Here is an 18,012-nt window from a genome sequence, read left to right as displayed (position 1 = left end):
TTTTAATTTAATTTAATATTTGCTGATAAGTTATTTTAAATTGTTTGTTTTAATTTTCAATAATAAATTATTATTTTTGTGATATTTTGAATCTATTAATTATTTATTTTTTATATTTTAATAATAGTTAATAATTAATTTAATTGATGTAAAGTTAATTTGTACTTTATTTGCGCATAAATTAATCTATAATAATAATTAAAAATACACTTTTACCCGATTAAAAACCCTGATTTCCGAAAAGTCCCCTCAAATGACAATAAATTCACAGTTAAGCCCTTCTCTTCAAACAAAATAAAAATATACTTCTTCATTCGCTCTTTTACACTTCCTCATTTGCTTACTATATACCATTTCTAATGCAAAACAAGGCATCAATCAATCAATCAATCAAAAACTCAAAAATAACTAAGCACTAATCAACCGCATCAACATCATCGTCATCGTCAACGATGATGCAGCAGCAGCAAGGCCCCGCCGATTTGGCGCAGCTTCAGTCCACTATGCAAGCTATCGAGCTCGCCTGCTCCTCCATTCAGGTCTAAACTGAACTGATTTCTTATTTTATATTTAACCTAATTTCGAATTTGTTATTAAGTTAGTTTATGATTTCTCTAAATTAAATACGTATTTTAAGATTTTTGTTGTTTTTTTTGTTTGTAGATGCATATGAATCCAGCACAAGCAGAAGCAACTATTTTGTCGCTAAATCAGTCTCCTCATCCCTACAAGGCTTGCCAGTTCATTCTCGGTACAATTTTAAATTTTAAAATACATTTAGTGTTTTAAGTTTTGGATTGCGAAATATTTTTAGTTTATTTAGTTTATGTATTTGTTGTGTTAGAGAATTCTCACCTTGCAAATGCGAGGTTTCAAGCAGCAGCAGCGATTCGTGATGCTGCTATTAGGGAATGGAGTTTTCTAGCTGCTGATGACAAGAAAAGCTTGATAAGGTTACTTTTGATTATGTGTTAAATTAGTATTAGTTTAGTGTCATTATAGGTTGTGTTTATGATGTAATGGAGAGTTGTACGCATAGTTGTCAAATCGAGGATCGACTCGAGAATTGAAATTGTAATTTTGTGAAACAAGAATCGAGATTGGGTTGATATAAATAAAATAAAATTAAAATTATTTATCTATTCTTTTGTTGCAGTTTTTGTTTGTGTTATTTTATGCAACATGCTAGTTCACAAGAGGGGTATGTTCAAGTGAAGGTTTCTTCTGTAGCTGCTCAATTAATCAAAAGGGGATGGTAAGTTTTGCATATGATTTATCACTTTTTCTAGTCTAGTGAATTGCTTTGAAAGTGGAACCTCTGAAAAGTTCGTACACAATTTATTGCAACTCTATATTTCTTCTTTCACTTACTATGCTCTTTATGAACCTTACGTGCAATGAGAGCTCGTTAATAAACTATCCAACTATATTTTGAAATTTGTCAGTCTGTTTAATGCTTGATAAAGCTTTGAGTAACTTCAAGGCCATATTCGCAAAGAATTACAAGTTGTAGCAGCTGAATATATGTTCGTTGATTCATTTTGATGCGGACATATAGATGATTTTGATTATTTTTAATATGCAGGCTTGAGTTTACAGCTGCTGAGAAAGAAACTTTTTTTTATCAGGTAAAAATTGCTATATTTGATCTGTCTGACTTGTCTTTCTTAATTATGTTTTCCTAGTATTATACGCATGTAAGTGTTACCACGTTTGATCAGAGCACTAAGACACTGTCATGAATTGTTTTTTTTGCAAAGAATCGATGCATTCTTCATTTCTCTGCTCTGTTATGCATCGTGGCTACAGGTAAACCAGGCTGTGCTTGGAATTCATGGAGTAGATGTGCAATTTACTGGAATCAATTTCCTAGAATCTTTGGTACTTGTTACTTTCATTTGTTATAGCTTTATATGGACTCTGATTTTTTTTGAATCTTCGAATATGAGCTGAGCCTACAACTTAGACATTCCTCTTTGCAGGTTTCAGAGTTCTCACCTTCTACTTCTACTGCCATGGGCCTTCCTAGGGAATTTCATGAACAGTGTCGAAGGTCATTAGAGCAAGACTATCTTAAGGTCTTAATCATGTTTACTTATACAATACAATCCTTCATTATAATTGGTTGCTGCCTCATCTAGTACATGGAATGCTATAAATTCTGTGGATCTATCCCATTTTTTTGTAATTGTTATTCTTCTTCTATTTGAAAACAGACATTCTATTGCTGGGCGCAAGATGCTGCCATTGGTGTCACAAAACGAATAACTGAATCTGATCGTGAGATACCTGAGGTCAAGGTTTGTACAGCTGGACTACGTCTCATGCTTCAAATCTTGAACTGGGATTTTCGGTACAATACATATGCTACTAAAGCTGGTATAGATGTTTACACATCTGCAGTTAGAGCAGACAATATTTCACTGAAGAGATCAGAGTGTACCGTAGTGCAGGTAAATAATGTTTGGACCAATTTTTTCTGGTCTTCCATGGAAGATCTATTGGTTTGTCATTTGCGGATAATACAAAAGACTACGTGCAATGGTGCAAGATTAATAACTTTTAGGTAGTTTACTTTTGAGAGTGCTTACTCATAAAAGGTGTCATTCTTGAATAACAATGAAGAGAGCCAAGAATTCCATGGCTACTTAAGATTCTCTATCCATAGAAATTAAAGATTGCAGTACCAAATTAAGTCATTCACTAGGAGTGATGTGTGTGGTTCTGTCTTCATTTTGGGCAATAGTAATTTCTTTCTGCTTCACTTTCCTCATGAAATCATACCTATTAGGTTTTAAAATCAATAATTGAACAATGATCAAGATCAACCAATTTTACTCGCAACTTTAGTATTATCGTAATGCTATTTGAATAAATGGATTAACTCAATTTGATTTTTGAACTCCACCTATTTCAATTACGTATGTTTTTTTTTATCAATTATCTGTTCTTGTAGCTTGGTCCAGCATGGCGTGATGTTTTAATTTCAAGTGGCCATGTTGGATGGCTCTTGGCCTTATATGCAGCATTAAGAGGGAAGTTTTCACATGGAGGTTACTGGCTGGATTGCCCCATTGCAGTTACTGCTAGGAAGCTTATTGTACAATTCTGCTCCTTGACAGGGACTATTTTTGTTTCTGGTACATTTTTACTCTCCTATATTTCAATTTCTTTTATTCTGTGATGATAATAATATCTTTAGAATGCACCTGGTTTATTTAGTAACCAGTTTTTGCTTTGATCAATCATTTTTCTTCTCAAAAAATTTAGAAGTATATATGAATAAAATGTTCTGAAAAGTGTTTCTATCCTCCTGCTCGGCCTGCCATAATTTATGCTTCTTTACTTACCTGTTGAGCTATTGTCCAAAGACAGTTTTCACTAGCTTCAAATTAGCTTATTTCAATCGATGAAATGTATGCATGGTGCGAAAGGCCGATGTCGTTTTTGAAGCTGAAATTATAGTTCTTTCTGCTCCCGGCTCTATTCTTTTGCGCTTTGCATGCAAACGTTGATCGAATTAAAGAGTTATCTTTTACTTTTGGTATACCTTTTAAAGTTCTATTCAGCAAATTAGAAAATTAAATTCCTCCTGCTATTATTGTTCCCATAAAAGTTCTTCTCATTTTCCTTTTGGTCTAGCGTAACAGTTCATAACTTATTTAATGATGTAGATAATGGACAAATGCAAGAACAACATTTACTACTACTACTTTCTGGGATAATACAGTGGATAGACCCTCCTGATGCTGTTTCACAAGCAATTGAATCTGGGAAAAGTGATAGGTGATATTCTTATATGTGACCGTTATCTTGTAATTACTTTTCAAAATTTCTATCAATCCTCTAAATTATTCTGGCTGTTCTTAGCGAGATGCTTGATGGCTGCCGTGCATTGTTATCTATGGCAACTGTTATAACCCCAGTTGTGTTTGACCAACTCTTAAAATCTATAAGGTCAGTCGAAGAATCTAGTTTTTTTTCTTTTATTCTCTTAGAGCTTTGATCACTATTCTAAATTGTTTATTGATTTAAAATAATGATTAAATTTTGCAATTTTTTAGAGACGTATTATATAGATGTTTTGTTGCCTCAATGTTCAGGCCATTTGGCACTCTTGCCATGCTATCCACCTTGATGTGTGAAGTTATCAAAGTTCTTATGACTAATATCACAGATGAGGAGACTTGGAGTTGGGAGGCACGTGATATCTTATTAGATACTTGGACCACAATACTTGCGGTATATTCACTTCAAATGCTATGTGATGTTAACTTGATTTAGATATTTAAACCTTCCGCTTATATTAAAATCTTGCTCCTTTAATATAGTTTGTCCATCAATATCCTTTTTTGTGGGTTGCAAATTCATATTTATTTGGCATTGTTCAAAACATTATTCCGGGCGTTGAGAGCTATTATGCGGTGATTACGATATTCATTTTTTTGTTGTAACACGAATTTTATATTTATGGGATTATTTGATTTCGGTCAACAAATCAAAATTATGTTGGTATTCTTCTTCAGCCAACCGATGGTACAGGTGGGAACCCATTGCTTCCACCTGAAGGGATAAATGCTGCCTCCAATTTATTTGCTATAATTGTAGAGTCTGAGCTAAGAGGTGAGAATTTTTCTTTACCTTGTATTATTGAATTGTTACATTATCTTGGCAATTTTTTCCTCATATCATTTTGAAATGCATTTGCGTCTGTAGTGGCTTCGGCATCAGCAATGTTTGACGAAGATGAATGTGATTATAATCAGGCTTCCATTTCTGGTACAGACTATTTTTTTTTTAAATCTGAGATTTGTTAAGACTTGTTAAATTTGGTCAACATTGAAGTTGATGTTGGCAGGATGTTTTTAGATTAGTTCAGTGGATTAATATTTCTTGTATCCTACCTTGCAGCCATGGATGAAAGATTAAGTTCTTATGCTCTTATAGCAAGAGCAGCAGTTGATGTCACAATTCCATTACTAACAAGACTTTTTTCCGAGCGCTTTTCGCAGCTTCATCAGGTGCTCAATATGATCAACTTTGAAAGAAAAAAAATTGCTGAAAAAATAACAGTAATAAGTAATTGCTGGACGCCTGGCACCAATTATGTCTTGTTATTTGATCATTATGAATCAAATTCTTATTGAAATGCTTGTCCGGAAATTAAGAAGTTGTTTATCTACAACTGTATCTACATATTCTTTTAATTCAACAGCATCCCTTATATGATTGTTCTGATCCCTTTGAAATAGAGTCTTATGATAGAACTCGTGAGCTTGAAGTAATCTTGATTTTCCTTTTCCCCACTCGTTTGGTGTCTATGTTATCCAACAATTTTTTTTTAACAAACTCGTACTATTAATGCCAGTAGCAGAATTCTACTTTACATAAAACCTTCTAGCCACCAAATGCATTGTCCAAAGCTTTTTCTTCTTTTCTGAATTGACTTTGCTATGCGTTTCAGTTATACTTTGTTGATTCTGATGATTTCTCTGCATGAGTGCATTTGACTGTTAAGGAGTACTTAATGATGATGATTAACTATCTCATGTTATTTACTTTCTTTGTAGGGCAGGGGCATCATTGAACTAATTCCGACTCTTGAGGAAGTTTACTCATTGTTACTGATAACTGGGCATGTACTTGCGGATGAAGGGGAGGGAGAAACACCTCTGGTACAAAGCTGCTTCTTATGTTCCACTATTTTAATCCAATGCTGTTTCTTTTTTTACTATTCTTTTGATCCTCAAGTTCTCAGGTGCTTAGAGTTTTTCTCCCTGCTTCTGCTTTTTATACTGATTGATTAATCATTTATCATATGCTATCCTTCCTCTGCCAAATTGTTTTTCATCTTCGGAAGTAAATTTTAAAGAAATGGCTAGTCGATGAATGATCATTAGTTCTGGCATTTTCTTTTATTTTATCGTTGATTTACATTGATTCGATGCCTTGATGCCCATTATTGATTGCATGGGGTTGCTTATGCCGGATGATTGAATACTTGGTCAAGAGAACATTGATAACCCCAACAGTATTACCATTATCTTTCAGTTAACATGTTTACTCCAAAATATAACCTTATTTTGTTCCTACTGAAATGCATCCAATGTTTAATTTTAGTCTGAAAATATGAGGCATAAATTTTTCTGAAACAAATCATTCTATGGTTTATAAGTCTATAATTACGGATATTCAGGTTCCAAATATCATGTATGTATAGCTGAAACAAATCGTTTATGATTTGTATGTCTCTAATTATGAGTCACATGGATATTCAGGTTCCAAATACCATTCAAACTCATTTTGTGGACACTGTGGAGGCAAGCAAGCATCCCGTTGTTGTGCTCTCGAGGTAAGTTTCTTACCTTCAACTCATTGAAAAATGTGAAGGTTGTGTAACATTATCATTTAAAGCAGTTCTTCCTAGTTCTGCAATTTCTGCTAGACTGCAAACAATAGAGGATGAAACAAATGTATTTGTTGTTGCTTCTAATTTTTTTATGTGTCCTTGATAATACCGCCTTCTTGTAGTTTAGTGCACTGAGTTATATTTAGGAAGTTCAAAAGTCTTTTAAGAGTTTATATTATTTTTTTTCAATCCGAAAAGTCTTTTGGGGTTTTTTTTAACTTATATTTAAGTCAAAAATTTATTAAAAGAAATAACAACGCACATCTAAAATTAAATAAAAAAAAAAGATATTCAAGCCAATGTGTCTAAATTTACTTGGGCATCGGCAAAGGTAATATGAAGATGTATCGCTTTAGTGCCGCCTAATGCTTTTTACTACTTTGTGTTATATTTTAAATTAATAAGTCTTCTGGGCAATAACCAAGTAGGTACGCAAAACAGAGACTGGGTGGACAAGTCCCCTGCAAGATCGGAGAAACTACTTTTAGTCCTTTGAAATTAATTTTTTTTTTTTTGGATATCATTTTTGAGATATGTAGATGTTTTTTTCTAAATTGGCCCTCCCCTGCTTTCATATATCTCCATTTGACTAAGATTATTTTTTTTAAGTGTAAACTGGTACATCAAGATAAAAGTATGAGACAATTAGTTATGCAAAATATTATTACTTCACAATATTATTTTGTCAAATTATAATTATAGTATTATCAACTTAAGATATTAATTTTACAACCTATGTAGAAAGTCATTTTCAGATGCTTTCTTTTATGAAATAAAACCTGTTAAAAAATAAATTATCATGTATTTAATTGTGGCTTGTAGCCTTGGAAATTGAAGGACTTCTTTTCAACAAAAATTTTGGCTCCCTCAATGTTGCAACTCTGGGTCCATCCCTTGGCATAACTGTTACATTGAGAACCAGATTGATTCTTCGAAACTATTCTTTTTATTTCAAATTCTGCAACTGAACATGAAAATTATTAATATGAGTTACCCATTTTCATTTGCTGCAGTTTAATAATAAAGTTTGCTGAGCAGAGTTTAGATCCAGGAATGAGAAGTTCAGTTTTCAGTCCTCGACTCATGGAGGTAGCACAGTGATTTAAGCCTCCTATTGCCATATATTACCTCAACCTTTCTGTTTTGACTTCTATTTTGCTGTGCGAATCTATATATAATGTCTGATGTACTAGATTTTGGGAGTGGATCACCTCAAGTCCAAAATCCCTCCATTTTCCTCAAACTCCACTTAGATGTTTGACATCTGAGCAAAATGATAAAATTGGAGGGAATTAAATATCATTTTGCTTAGGTGTAAAAAATCTAAGTGGACTTCAGGAAAATGGAGGAAATTTGAACTTGAGGTGAGCCATTCTAGGCCTAAATGGCTATATCCATCACACAAGTCATTTTGAGAGGTGTGACCTATGACTGTTGGAAATCTCTAATGCATGTTGGTGTATATGGTGCATCTCTTCTAAATGTTTCATTTTGGGTTGACCTTGTCCAATTATAGATTTTTATTGAGTGACCATGGGCTCTTTACAGTAAGCATAAGGCATTTTGCTAATTACAATTATCATGTCATTTTCCTCTTTGAAATCAAATTATGGTGTTATACAGCGAGACAGAAGTCTAGACTGTTTGGAACATTGGAAACCATTTATATTTATTGATCAATAGATGTGAATGCATTGATTTTGTTATTTTTCCTTCTTAAATTTTTTTAACATGTTCTTCTGCTTTACTGCCATGATATCTTAATTTAACTTCTTGAAGTAATGTTATATGTAGGCTGTGATATGGTTTCTTGCAAGATGGTCTCGTACATATCTAATGCCAGAAGAGTTTAAAGATAGTAACAAAAATGCTGGCCATGATAATGAGTATCAATTTCAGCAACTGCAATCCAGAAAAGCTTTGTTCAGTTTTTTTGGAGAACATAATCAAGGGAAAAATGTGCTTGACATTATTGTTCGCATTTCAGTGACAACACTGTTGTCTTATCCTGGGGAGAAAAACTTGCAGGTACAAGTAATTGGGCTTTTCCCTTGTAGGATATTTTACTAATATCTGCTCTGTTTTCCATATCCTTGCTTATTACTTTAATGTGTATGGTCTGAATAGTTTAACGAGCAAAATTTGCAGGTTAAATTTAATTCAAGTTTTCTCGTATTTATGCTTCTCCTGTATCTCTTGCTTGAGTTACTAAACCACTGACATATTAAGCACATCTAGTTTCGCTCCCTGATGGAGTGGTCGACTGACCATTTAGCCTGTTCATAATCCTTAGGTTCTCCAGGTAGAAGTATGTACTTTAGAAAGGGGTGGAGGGTGGGGGGAGTCTGTTGTTTTGTTTTCAAATTATTAAATCTTATTCCTGCTTTTATAAATTTCCTGCCAAAGTCAAAGTTACAGTTATCATGTTCTTTTTTGTCTTACAGAGTCTCACTTGCTACCAACTACTTCATGCGCTTGTTCGCAGAAAAAACGTTTGTATTCACCTTGTCACATTGGTAAGTCATATATGCTTTTTCTTTTTATTTATTTTGTTCACTTCTCAATATCATCATGGACCATTATATTCTGGTCCAAATGATTTCCCTGTACTATTATCAATTTGGCTATATTCATATCTTTTTTTGTTTGTTTCATTTTTCTTCTGTGTTATGGTTCTCATATGAATGATAAGAAATAATGTCACATTCTTAATTTTAAGAGCAATATACGTTTTTAAGCAAATCTCTGTACAGCCATGAGACTGACTTGTATTTAATGGTGTCAGATTTTTTATCTTTTACTATCTGTGAAAATATTTACAGGATTCATGGCGTGAACTAGCTAATGCTTTTGTTTCTGAGAAGGTCCTTTTCTCATTAAATACTAATAATCAAGTAAGAATTCAAAATGTTGTTCTGTGTTGAATTAAATTAAATATGTTTTCCTACTTCTTTTGGTAGTTATAGCCATAATGCTGATTTTCTTTTTCAGCGCTCATTGGCTCAAACCCTTGTCCTTGGTGCTTCTGGAATGAGAAATTCAGAGGCATCTAATCAGTGAGTCTTCTGCATGTTACAATGTTGTCTAAGTTTCTTTGTATTTTTTATTTCCTTAGACATTAGTAGCCGTTAGTGTCTGATTCCTTTTTCCTTGAAGATATGTAAGGGATCTCATGGGTCCAATGACAAATTATCTGGTGGAATTGTGTAAGAAGAATAACCTCAAAAGTGTTGCTCAACAACCAGATGTCATTTTAACAGTAAGAGAAATGAATTTCTAGTTCACATGGTTTATTATTCATTTAAAATTTTATGTTGCACAGGAGATGAATTTTTTAAATAACATCATGGACATTCTGTAGGTCAGTTACTTGTTGGAGCGGCTACGTGGGGCTGCTAATGCCTCAGAACCTCGGAATCAGAGAGCTCTTTATGAGATGGGATTTTCTGTGATAAATTATGTTCTGGTTCTCCTTGATGTGTACAATAATGAGGTACCATTATAAATCTGACGTGCAAATTCTCCTTTATTACCTGCAATTTGTGACTTTTTTTTCCAGTTCTTAATTTCACCTCCTGAACATTAACTCTAAAGTTTAATACCTTCTGTTCTAAAAAATTAGATAGAGAGGGACATTTTTTTTTTCTAAATTAAAGAGGATTAAAGTATTTCACTCCTACCCCCATGGTGACTCGAACTAAGACATTGGTATTATGTGGGGCGCTCTTACCGCTTGAGCTAATCCATCTCGTCAAGGAAATTTTATGATGATTTGTTTTTCACTTAATTTTTCCTATCTTTTGTCTTTGTCAAACTTTTATTTTGCATACATATGCTTTTAATGTACTGTCGACAAATGCTTTCTTTTCCTGACTTATTCTGGGTTTTTTTTCAGCAATTTATGTAGGTTTTTCGTGTTTAAAAATTAATTTCTCGTCACATTGATTTGCTCTTATGAAATGTTTGTTATCTTAAAATTAAAGCCTAGTCTGTTTGACTGCATATTTTTAAGTTAGCTATAGGATTTAATGAAGGTGCTAATCTTTGATTACTGCTTAGCCTGCAGTTGTCTATCTGCTACTAAAATTTGTTGTTGACTGGGTTGATGGGCAAATCTCCTACCTGGAGGCTCAAGAAACAGCTGTTGTTGTTGATTTCTGCATGCGTTTGCTTCAGCTCTACTCCTCTCACAATATTGGCAAGGTGATTTTCATGACTGTTGCTTGTGTCTGATGAAGGAAGCCTATGATATCCTTACTTACATGGTGAAATAATGTCTTCATCTCCAACCTTTATTAAATTATCAAGGTTGCTTTAAAAATTTGTTTCACTTCTGTTTTTCCATGCTCACTCACATGACTATTTATTGTTATATTCTAAGATTTTCCCCTTAAAGAGAGTATTGAAGTATATATGGTATAATCAGCAGCAATTATGATGTACTGTAGTGTAGGCCAAAATTTAAAGGTTTTTTAAGCGCAATTCTGCATGCAAAATGACATAGGCATAATTGGCTGAATGCTTTTGGTAGATGTTTCAGCCATGAGCAGGTTGAATTTTGACTTTGTTCTTCTTGCAATGTCAGAATGCTGCAATTTGCTTGTTGTGTAAGCACGAATCACGATCATTTATATCATTTAAGCTTGCTTCTTTTTCACACCATGGCAAGTGATGTTTTGCTATTCTTAGTCTACCATAACTGAAAACAAAATTTATTGGGAGACATGTTGCTTGTTGCTTCCAAGTCAATTGTGAGAAATTATATACTTCCGCAATATCCTTTTGTAAGTTTACCTCTTATTATCTTTGCGGTTCATCTTTAGAGTTTTTTCCCCCGGTTCATCTTTAGAGTTGGAATTGCCAAAAAATTATTCTGGCTTTTTTGCTTTGTTATTAGAATAAGAATACCATTTAAAAAAATTCCATGATGATCGATGACTGTCAAGTAATTTTACTGTTGACTCGTTCCTTTACCTACTTTATTTTTCCAGATATCGGTGAGTCTGTCAAGCAGCTTACTTAGTGAGGCAAAGACAGAGAAATATAAAGACTTGCGTGCTCTACTTCAGCTTCTTTCAAATCTTTGTTCCAAAGACATGGTATGTCTTCATCTTCTATACTTGCATATCAGAATAAATGAAAAATATTGGAGTTGATCCATCTCAAGATCATGAATGTTATTACAGGTCGACTTTTCATCAGATTCCATTGAGGCACAGGGGACAAATATATCTGAGGTAAATATTTACTGAAGGTTGTGTGTAATGATCAAATGGCAGTTGGTTTCTCATGGATTGCATTGCAGGTGGTTTACTTTGGTCTTCACATAATTACACCGTTGATTTCCTTGGAGCTGCTGAAATACCCCAAGCTTTGTCATGATGTATGGGTTTATTGATCATAAGAAATTGGCTAAAGCCATCCAAAAGTCTTTATACTATTAGCTTCTATGTTACTTGGTCGGGACCAATTCTTTTACTGTTAATTTTATGTGCCTGTGGTTCTTCTTTGGACGGAACTATAAAAAACGCCGTCATTTCATGCAAATTAAAACGACAATTCATGCAAATAAGGGCCGCGGGTACACAAAATTAACAATGAAGGGACTCTTTAAAAATTAAAACCAAAAAATATAGTAAGGACCAAATAAAATAAAAGCTAATAGTACACCGGCTTTTGGATGGGTTAAGCCTAAAAAATTATATTCCAGTATTTTTATTAAAAAACTGATGAGCAGTCTCTGCAATTGGGCAGTATTACTCATTGCTATCACATATGTTGGAGGTTTATCCTGAAACAGTTGCACGTCTAAATAATGAAGCTTTTACTCATGTACTTGGAACTCTCGAGTTTGGACTTCGGCACCAGGTGAATGGCTGTTTTTTTTCATTTAATTTGAGGCAACTAGTATGTTCAATTAGTGCTCTATTGTTATCAGTTTTTACAAACTATTGCTCAAGTATGTCGTCTCATTTCCCTTCCATGGTTATGTTCAAGTGGATGTAAAGAAAGTATGGCACTTAGATTCCTATATGCGGTTTCTTGACTGCAATTGTATTTGTGAAAATTGCTTGCGGTACCTTCTAAAGTATGGTAGTAGGTTTGTCGCTAAGCTATTAAGATTTTCTTTCTGATGGAGTAGGACACGGAGGTAGTGAATATGGTACTGAGAGCTCTCAAAGCTCTCGCTTCCTTCCACTACAAGGAGACACGTGCTGGCAAAGTAGGTTTGGGCTCACAGGCCACGGGTATCAAGGATCCACAAGGCAATTTGCAGGAAGGCATTTTGAGTCGCTTCCTTAGATTGTTACTGCATTGGCTCCTTTTTGAAGATTACAGGTAACTATGTGCTGTTGAGTGAAGATTAAAACTGATTTACAATGTGTAATTGGTAGAGTTGATTAGTTGGCATCTATCTTAAATGCATATCTGATGCTAGTTTTGCTTGTTTTATATGTTTGTGTTTACCAGCATTGATCTAGTCAGTCCTGCAGCAGAAGCACTATTTCCATTGATCCTTTGTGAACAAGACATATACCAGGTATTTCTTCCATATCCTGGCATAAGTTTAAATGGCACTCCAAAAGGCAATTGCAAAAAGAATTTAGAGTTGGTTCGAGTATGACTTCTCCGTCTCTGAATGCATTTGTTGGGGAGTCTTTTAAGCTGAAATTGATGGTTCACACTGGTGGTAGATATTTGATTTACTTTAACTCTTACTTTATTTAGTAATTCAATTTACATAAACAATGATTAGTTTTATAATTTTAAAAATACAGTTGCTAAATAAAATAAGCAAACCAAACGCAACTATATTTATTTACAAGCTCGCGCCACAGTTTTGTTACTCGCATTATTAGTATTTTTCATCCTTTATGAGTATTGTAATACCAGTAATTGTTTTAATGCAGAAATTAGCGAACGGGTTGATAGAGACACAAGCAAATCCGACACTCAGATCAAGACTGACAAGCGCAATACATTCCCTCACAAGCTCCAATCAGCTATCAACTTCTTTAGATCGTATGAATTACCAAAGATTCAGAAAGAATGTAAACAACTTCTTGATTGAAGTTCGTGGGTTTTTGCGGACAGTGTGATGCATGCAGTTCGTGGTGTAATTATCAGTTGTTATTTTTGTTCTAGCTTCTCATCCCGATAGAGAGTTGATTGGATAGGATTTGATTGCCAAGTGATCAGACACAGGCTAGACCAATGTTTGTTCATAACAAACTCAAAGATCAGTCGGATGTGATTTGATCGACGGGTGATCTAGGATAAGTAATTTCATCAAATAGAATGTTCCACAGTGCAACACAACTACAAGGAAGCAGCTAGTAGAATGAATTTTCTTGTCCTACCACAATTTCATAGCAGCCTAAGTTCTTTGTTCTCTCAAATCTTTTTGGTTCGTGAATTGTATTAGTAATTTTTAAAGAGAGAGAAATATGTTTTATATTTTGAGAGTGAAAATTATTATTTATTTAAATTAAAAATAATTTAATATGTAATAATTATTATATTTTTTTATTGATTTTAATAAACTCAATGAGTGATATTCATTTTTAATTGGCCTAATGTTTTTTAAAAAAATCCGACCTTTTAGTTCCTTTTCAATCCTATCCTGACGTTGAAAACTAGTCAGTTTTACCCTATTTTATATTTTTGTGTTTCAATTGTATCCTGAAATATTAAATTAACGTCTTTCATTTGGAAAAAAATTAAAAACGTTCTCCATATCTATCATATATTAATTGTATGTTTTTAAAATTTATTTAGATTTAGTTAAATTAATTAAGAATTTAATTTGATTATAGTTTTTAGTTAGTTTTTAAAAATAAACGACTTATTTGTAAATTTTTGAATGGAAATAAATTTAATTTTATCTTTAAACTTAATTAATTAAATGATTTCATCATTTAAATAAAAAAAATTGACAAAAATTGAAAAATTAGAATATAATTGAAGCGATAAAATGCAAAATAAGATAAAATTGACAAGTTTTCAACGTCCGTCATGGTAGAATTGAAAAATTGAAAGGGGCTAAAAAATCGGAATTTTTTGAGACATTAAGCCTTTTTATTTTTATACTTAGCATAGTTCTAATATTTATTTTTATTTAAGATTTAAATCAAAACAAAGAACAATTTGATGTAAAGTACATATATATTTCGGCATGAATTTTGCCGCCAAAGTACTAATTCAAAAATATACATCAATGTCCTCCACAATTCCTGCATGGGGGCAATGTAGTCTGTCTGATCAATAAAAGAAGCTAAGAGCAATCCAATTAAGAGACTCGTTTCAATTATACAGGCTCATTAGAGTTCATTTTCCTTTGGCTGCGTACACAAATAACATGTAAATTATGATTCCCCGTAAACTTCATATAAAAGATATTTTCTCAGATTTTGAAGCTAAAAAGCGTTTACATGATTGCACAAGAGCTTGCTCGGTGTCAATGTGAAATGGCACAAATGCTGCATAAATTGAAATCACAACTGTTGATTGCTCTATTCAATCCACATCCTGCGTTCTACTTGTGCAATACACTCTTTTTAAATGTCTTTGGTTTCTTCTGATTATGGCTCTGCCAATATCACCCAAAAAGAGGGAGACAAACAAAGAAATTGACATTAGTAGACAGAAGGAGTAAAATTTACACATTCGGTATATTGCTCCCCTTGCCTCATTTGGAGAGCAGACTGAAGAGAAACATAGTTTTTGGTTTATTTCCCCACCATATCCAATTGATTTTCTTATACAATTTATTAGGATTATGCAAAGCCAATTTATAGAATTCAAAAAATACAGTTCAGAACAAAATTCCTAAGTAAACCATACACAATTAATGTTCATCTATAAATTATTTCCATATAATTTTATAAGATTCGGCTATTCTAGAGACACCCATTTGACTTCAAGAGATTTGAAAAAAAATATGAATTATACAAATGAAAACATTGGGGAAGTTACCTTTTGTCTATCTAGTGCATCATAGTCTGTCCTTTCCTTCCAATTGCTCTTTCGTAATTTAATGGGACGATTTCCAACATATTTACCTGAATCAAGGTTATACAGCATCAATATCTTAAACAAAATCATCTTTTTCTATGTGATTCACATATCTTGAGCCCAAATTAACTTCAACTTCCAGCAATAAAAAAATAACAGAGAAATGTATATAGATCAACACAGGATTAAAAAGAAAGAGATTTATAGACTCAGAATATGACCAAAAACAACAGCAACTAAAAAATGTTCTTTAACAAAGCAAAAAAAACGACAGAGAATAGGCTCACCATTCATCTCCTTAAGCGCTGCTGCAAGGTCTGAAGGATTGGAAAAGCTAACAAATCCATAACCCTTGGTTTTTCCAGTCCGCTTATCTCTAACCACCTGTCATGCAATCAAATAAAAGACATAAGTACATGGACTTGGCAACAGAAAACTCAATATCCTGCCATATGGTTCTCCTCAAGATTGTAATCACAGAAAGCCTTTAGAAGGAAAATGTGATAAGATGTGCATGCTGCAAGCTAGAACAGAGAGCTGCCAACACAAATATGCAGGAGAAAAGAAATGCATCGTATAACAAGTCGTCCACAGCCAGACATTGCCCACCAGCAGAAAAGAGAAAATACTAAGGGACTCGGAGAAAGGTAACTGATAACAACCACATGAAGCAGTAAGATCATCGTGAACAACAGACCTCAATCCATATCATACTTTTAAAATTACAGTTAGAAGACTGCTCTAAAATAATGAATGAAACCTGGTTCGATTTTAAAGATCTAAAAGAAATCTGAAACATAATGCATGCTCCAAATATCTTCTTTTTTTTAATGAAACGATCCAGATATCTTTCAATCATTCATATCAATGTTAAATAATAAAACTTTTTTTTTATAATTAGAGAGGGGATCCCTCGTGGGAGGAATTGAACCATGACCTAGCAGTTTGCTGTTTAGCGCTTATACCAGTGAAACTTCATTTGTCCGACATGTGGAATTATAGCATCAGAATAATAATTAAATTCTACAATTTTGGCACAAAAAACCCTATTCTATCACTTAAATGCCATAAGCTTATGCAGTTTTGGCATAAAAATTGCAGGCTAACAATAGTCATTTTAGCAATTTTAACCTTACAAATAATCACGAGATCTGATGTGGAAACAATGTGTAGGTTGGAGATCAAACCTACCTTAAAGGAAACTAAACATGCAAGTGCTCTGTGAGGCTTCAAAGAAAAATCTGAAGAGGAAATATAAGAAGTTGACGAATGCAAAAGAATCATTCACATTAACAAATTCTAGAGATGGAGGAAAATGAAACATACTTTAGCCATGTTAAAAGAAGGAAACTTTGCAAATGCTTTTGTAATGACATCATCATTCACCTCGTTGCCCAGATCACCGCAAAATAGGCGATAATCATCTGCAAACATTAACTAAGATTAGACTATTAAAAAATCTATTAGCATAACATAAGCATCCAAAAGACATACAAATACAGCCAAACAAGCAATTGGGTTACAAGATTAATGCTTCAAATCATACTTTCAGGCCATTCAGCAAGTGTAGGATCCTCCCAAGACTGGCCTGCAGCTTTTCGAGGAATAGCTTTCTTTTTTGTTTCAGCTTTGTGCTCAATTTCACTACTAGCCAGGGCAGCTTTCACACCCTCAAGTGCTTCGGGAGTAATTGTTTGTGCATCCCTTTGAAACAACTGTTGTGCCTGTTCAAAATATATATATACAATGTTATACACTTGACAGCCTATCTTAAATATGCTAGTAAACCACCATAATTTCAACAGCACGGACAGACTTAGATCACATGTGCACACTTCGTATGCAAACTAATACATGATAAACAGTTCCAAGTGAATTATAAATTTTATTTCATGTATTGATGATTTAGAATAACAATAATGCCATTGAAAGAAGCTATATGATTCAAGATAGATTTAGTTCAAAAACAATTAAATTAAAGAAAACAAAATGGGCAGTTTCAAACCGTAGAATCCTTTATTTTAAAACATGGGCATCAGCCGATTGACATAATTAATAACAATATTGATGTTAAGAAGAACTTTAATTCGCGCATTAGAGCTACGGAAAAACCCTAAATTATAAAATTAAAATTAAAACTGCTTGCAGATATTAAAATTTGAATTGATTAAATTGGTGACCTGTTGGTACTGAGGAAGAGAGTAGACGGCTCCACCTGGAGCGGTGTAAACGGGTTGAACCGCCGGCGGAGTGATATAAGGTTGTTGTTGGAGATGAAACGGCATCGGAAAATATGAACCGTTTGGTGTGGTGGTCGTGTATGAAAATTGCGATGAGGACGACGAAGAGGCATGTGGATTTGTCGCCATTAGTTTCTTCTGTATCGATGATTGTTTGGATTCTCAAAGAAAAATGAAAAAAAAAGTTAATTATAAGAGACCGAGTGGTTGACTGGTTTCTAGAGGTTTTTCGAGGCTCGCTTTTATATGAAAAAAGGTGTAAATATATCCCTAAATTTAAGCGGAGCAGTAATTAAGCCATTCGTTAATTGATTTGTAAATAATCGCATCTGACATTTCTAAAACGGC

General features: G+C 33.5%; 2 protein-coding genes across 3 annotated transcripts; one reads left to right on the top strand and one right to left on the bottom strand.

Moving 5' to 3' along the window:
- Nucleotides 1–340: 340 nt before the first annotated feature.
- LOC126673345 (uncharacterized) lies at nucleotides 341–13,978 on the top strand. The gene is made up of 32 exons (XM_050367447.2): nucleotides 341–539; nucleotides 664–751; nucleotides 845–953; nucleotides 1,157–1,255; nucleotides 1,586–1,628; nucleotides 1,810–1,881; nucleotides 1,983–2,078; nucleotides 2,217–2,453; nucleotides 2,957–3,140; nucleotides 3,675–3,786; nucleotides 3,871–3,957; nucleotides 4,104–4,242; nucleotides 4,527–4,623; nucleotides 4,717–4,779; nucleotides 4,912–5,021; nucleotides 5,571–5,675; nucleotides 6,279–6,352; nucleotides 7,423–7,498; nucleotides 8,204–8,437; nucleotides 8,854–8,925; nucleotides 9,232–9,303; nucleotides 9,401–9,465; nucleotides 9,566–9,668; nucleotides 9,771–9,902; nucleotides 10,469–10,612; nucleotides 11,401–11,508; nucleotides 11,596–11,646; nucleotides 11,715–11,792; nucleotides 12,164–12,277; nucleotides 12,552–12,748; nucleotides 12,881–12,950; nucleotides 13,321–13,978. The coding sequence occupies exons 1-32, from the start codon at nucleotides 453–455 to the stop codon at nucleotides 13,507–13,509; spliced, it is 3,507 nt and encodes a 1,168-aa protein (XP_050223404.1). The 5' UTR covers nucleotides 341–452; the 3' UTR covers nucleotides 13,510–13,978.
- A 690-nt stretch (nucleotides 13,979–14,668) lies between these two features.
- Nucleotides 14,669–17,882, bottom strand: LOC126674563 (uncharacterized). 2 transcript variants are annotated; one of them, XR_007639565.2, is made up of 7 exons: nucleotides 17,605–17,882; nucleotides 16,971–17,148; nucleotides 16,751–16,848; nucleotides 15,712–15,808; nucleotides 15,386–15,471; nucleotides 14,842–14,999; nucleotides 14,669–14,751 (listed from the first exon to the last, which is right to left on the bottom strand). XR_007639565.2 is itself a non-coding variant. In XM_050369034.2 (6 exons), the coding sequence occupies exons 1-6, from the start codon at nucleotides 17,791–17,793 to the stop codon at nucleotides 14,946–14,948; spliced, it is 702 nt and encodes a 233-aa protein (XP_050224991.1). In that variant the 5' UTR covers nucleotides 17,794–17,882; the 3' UTR covers nucleotides 14,669–14,945. The 2 variants fall into 2 exon arrangements, 1 of the variants encoding a protein (XP_050224991.1); XM_050369034.2 differs by having other exon boundaries at nucleotides 14,669–14,999.
- Nucleotides 17,883–18,012: the final 130 nt, after the last annotated feature.

Source organism: Mercurialis annua, linkage group LG3 (genome assembly GCF_937616625.2).
Source record: "Mercurialis annua linkage group LG3, ddMerAnnu1.2, whole genome shotgun sequence".
In the NCBI taxonomy this organism is placed as follows: domain Eukaryota; kingdom Viridiplantae; phylum Streptophyta; class Magnoliopsida; order Malpighiales; family Euphorbiaceae; genus Mercurialis; species Mercurialis annua.
Note: the sequence above shows the minus strand (reverse complement) of the source record. Positions and strands in the feature narration are given on the sequence as shown.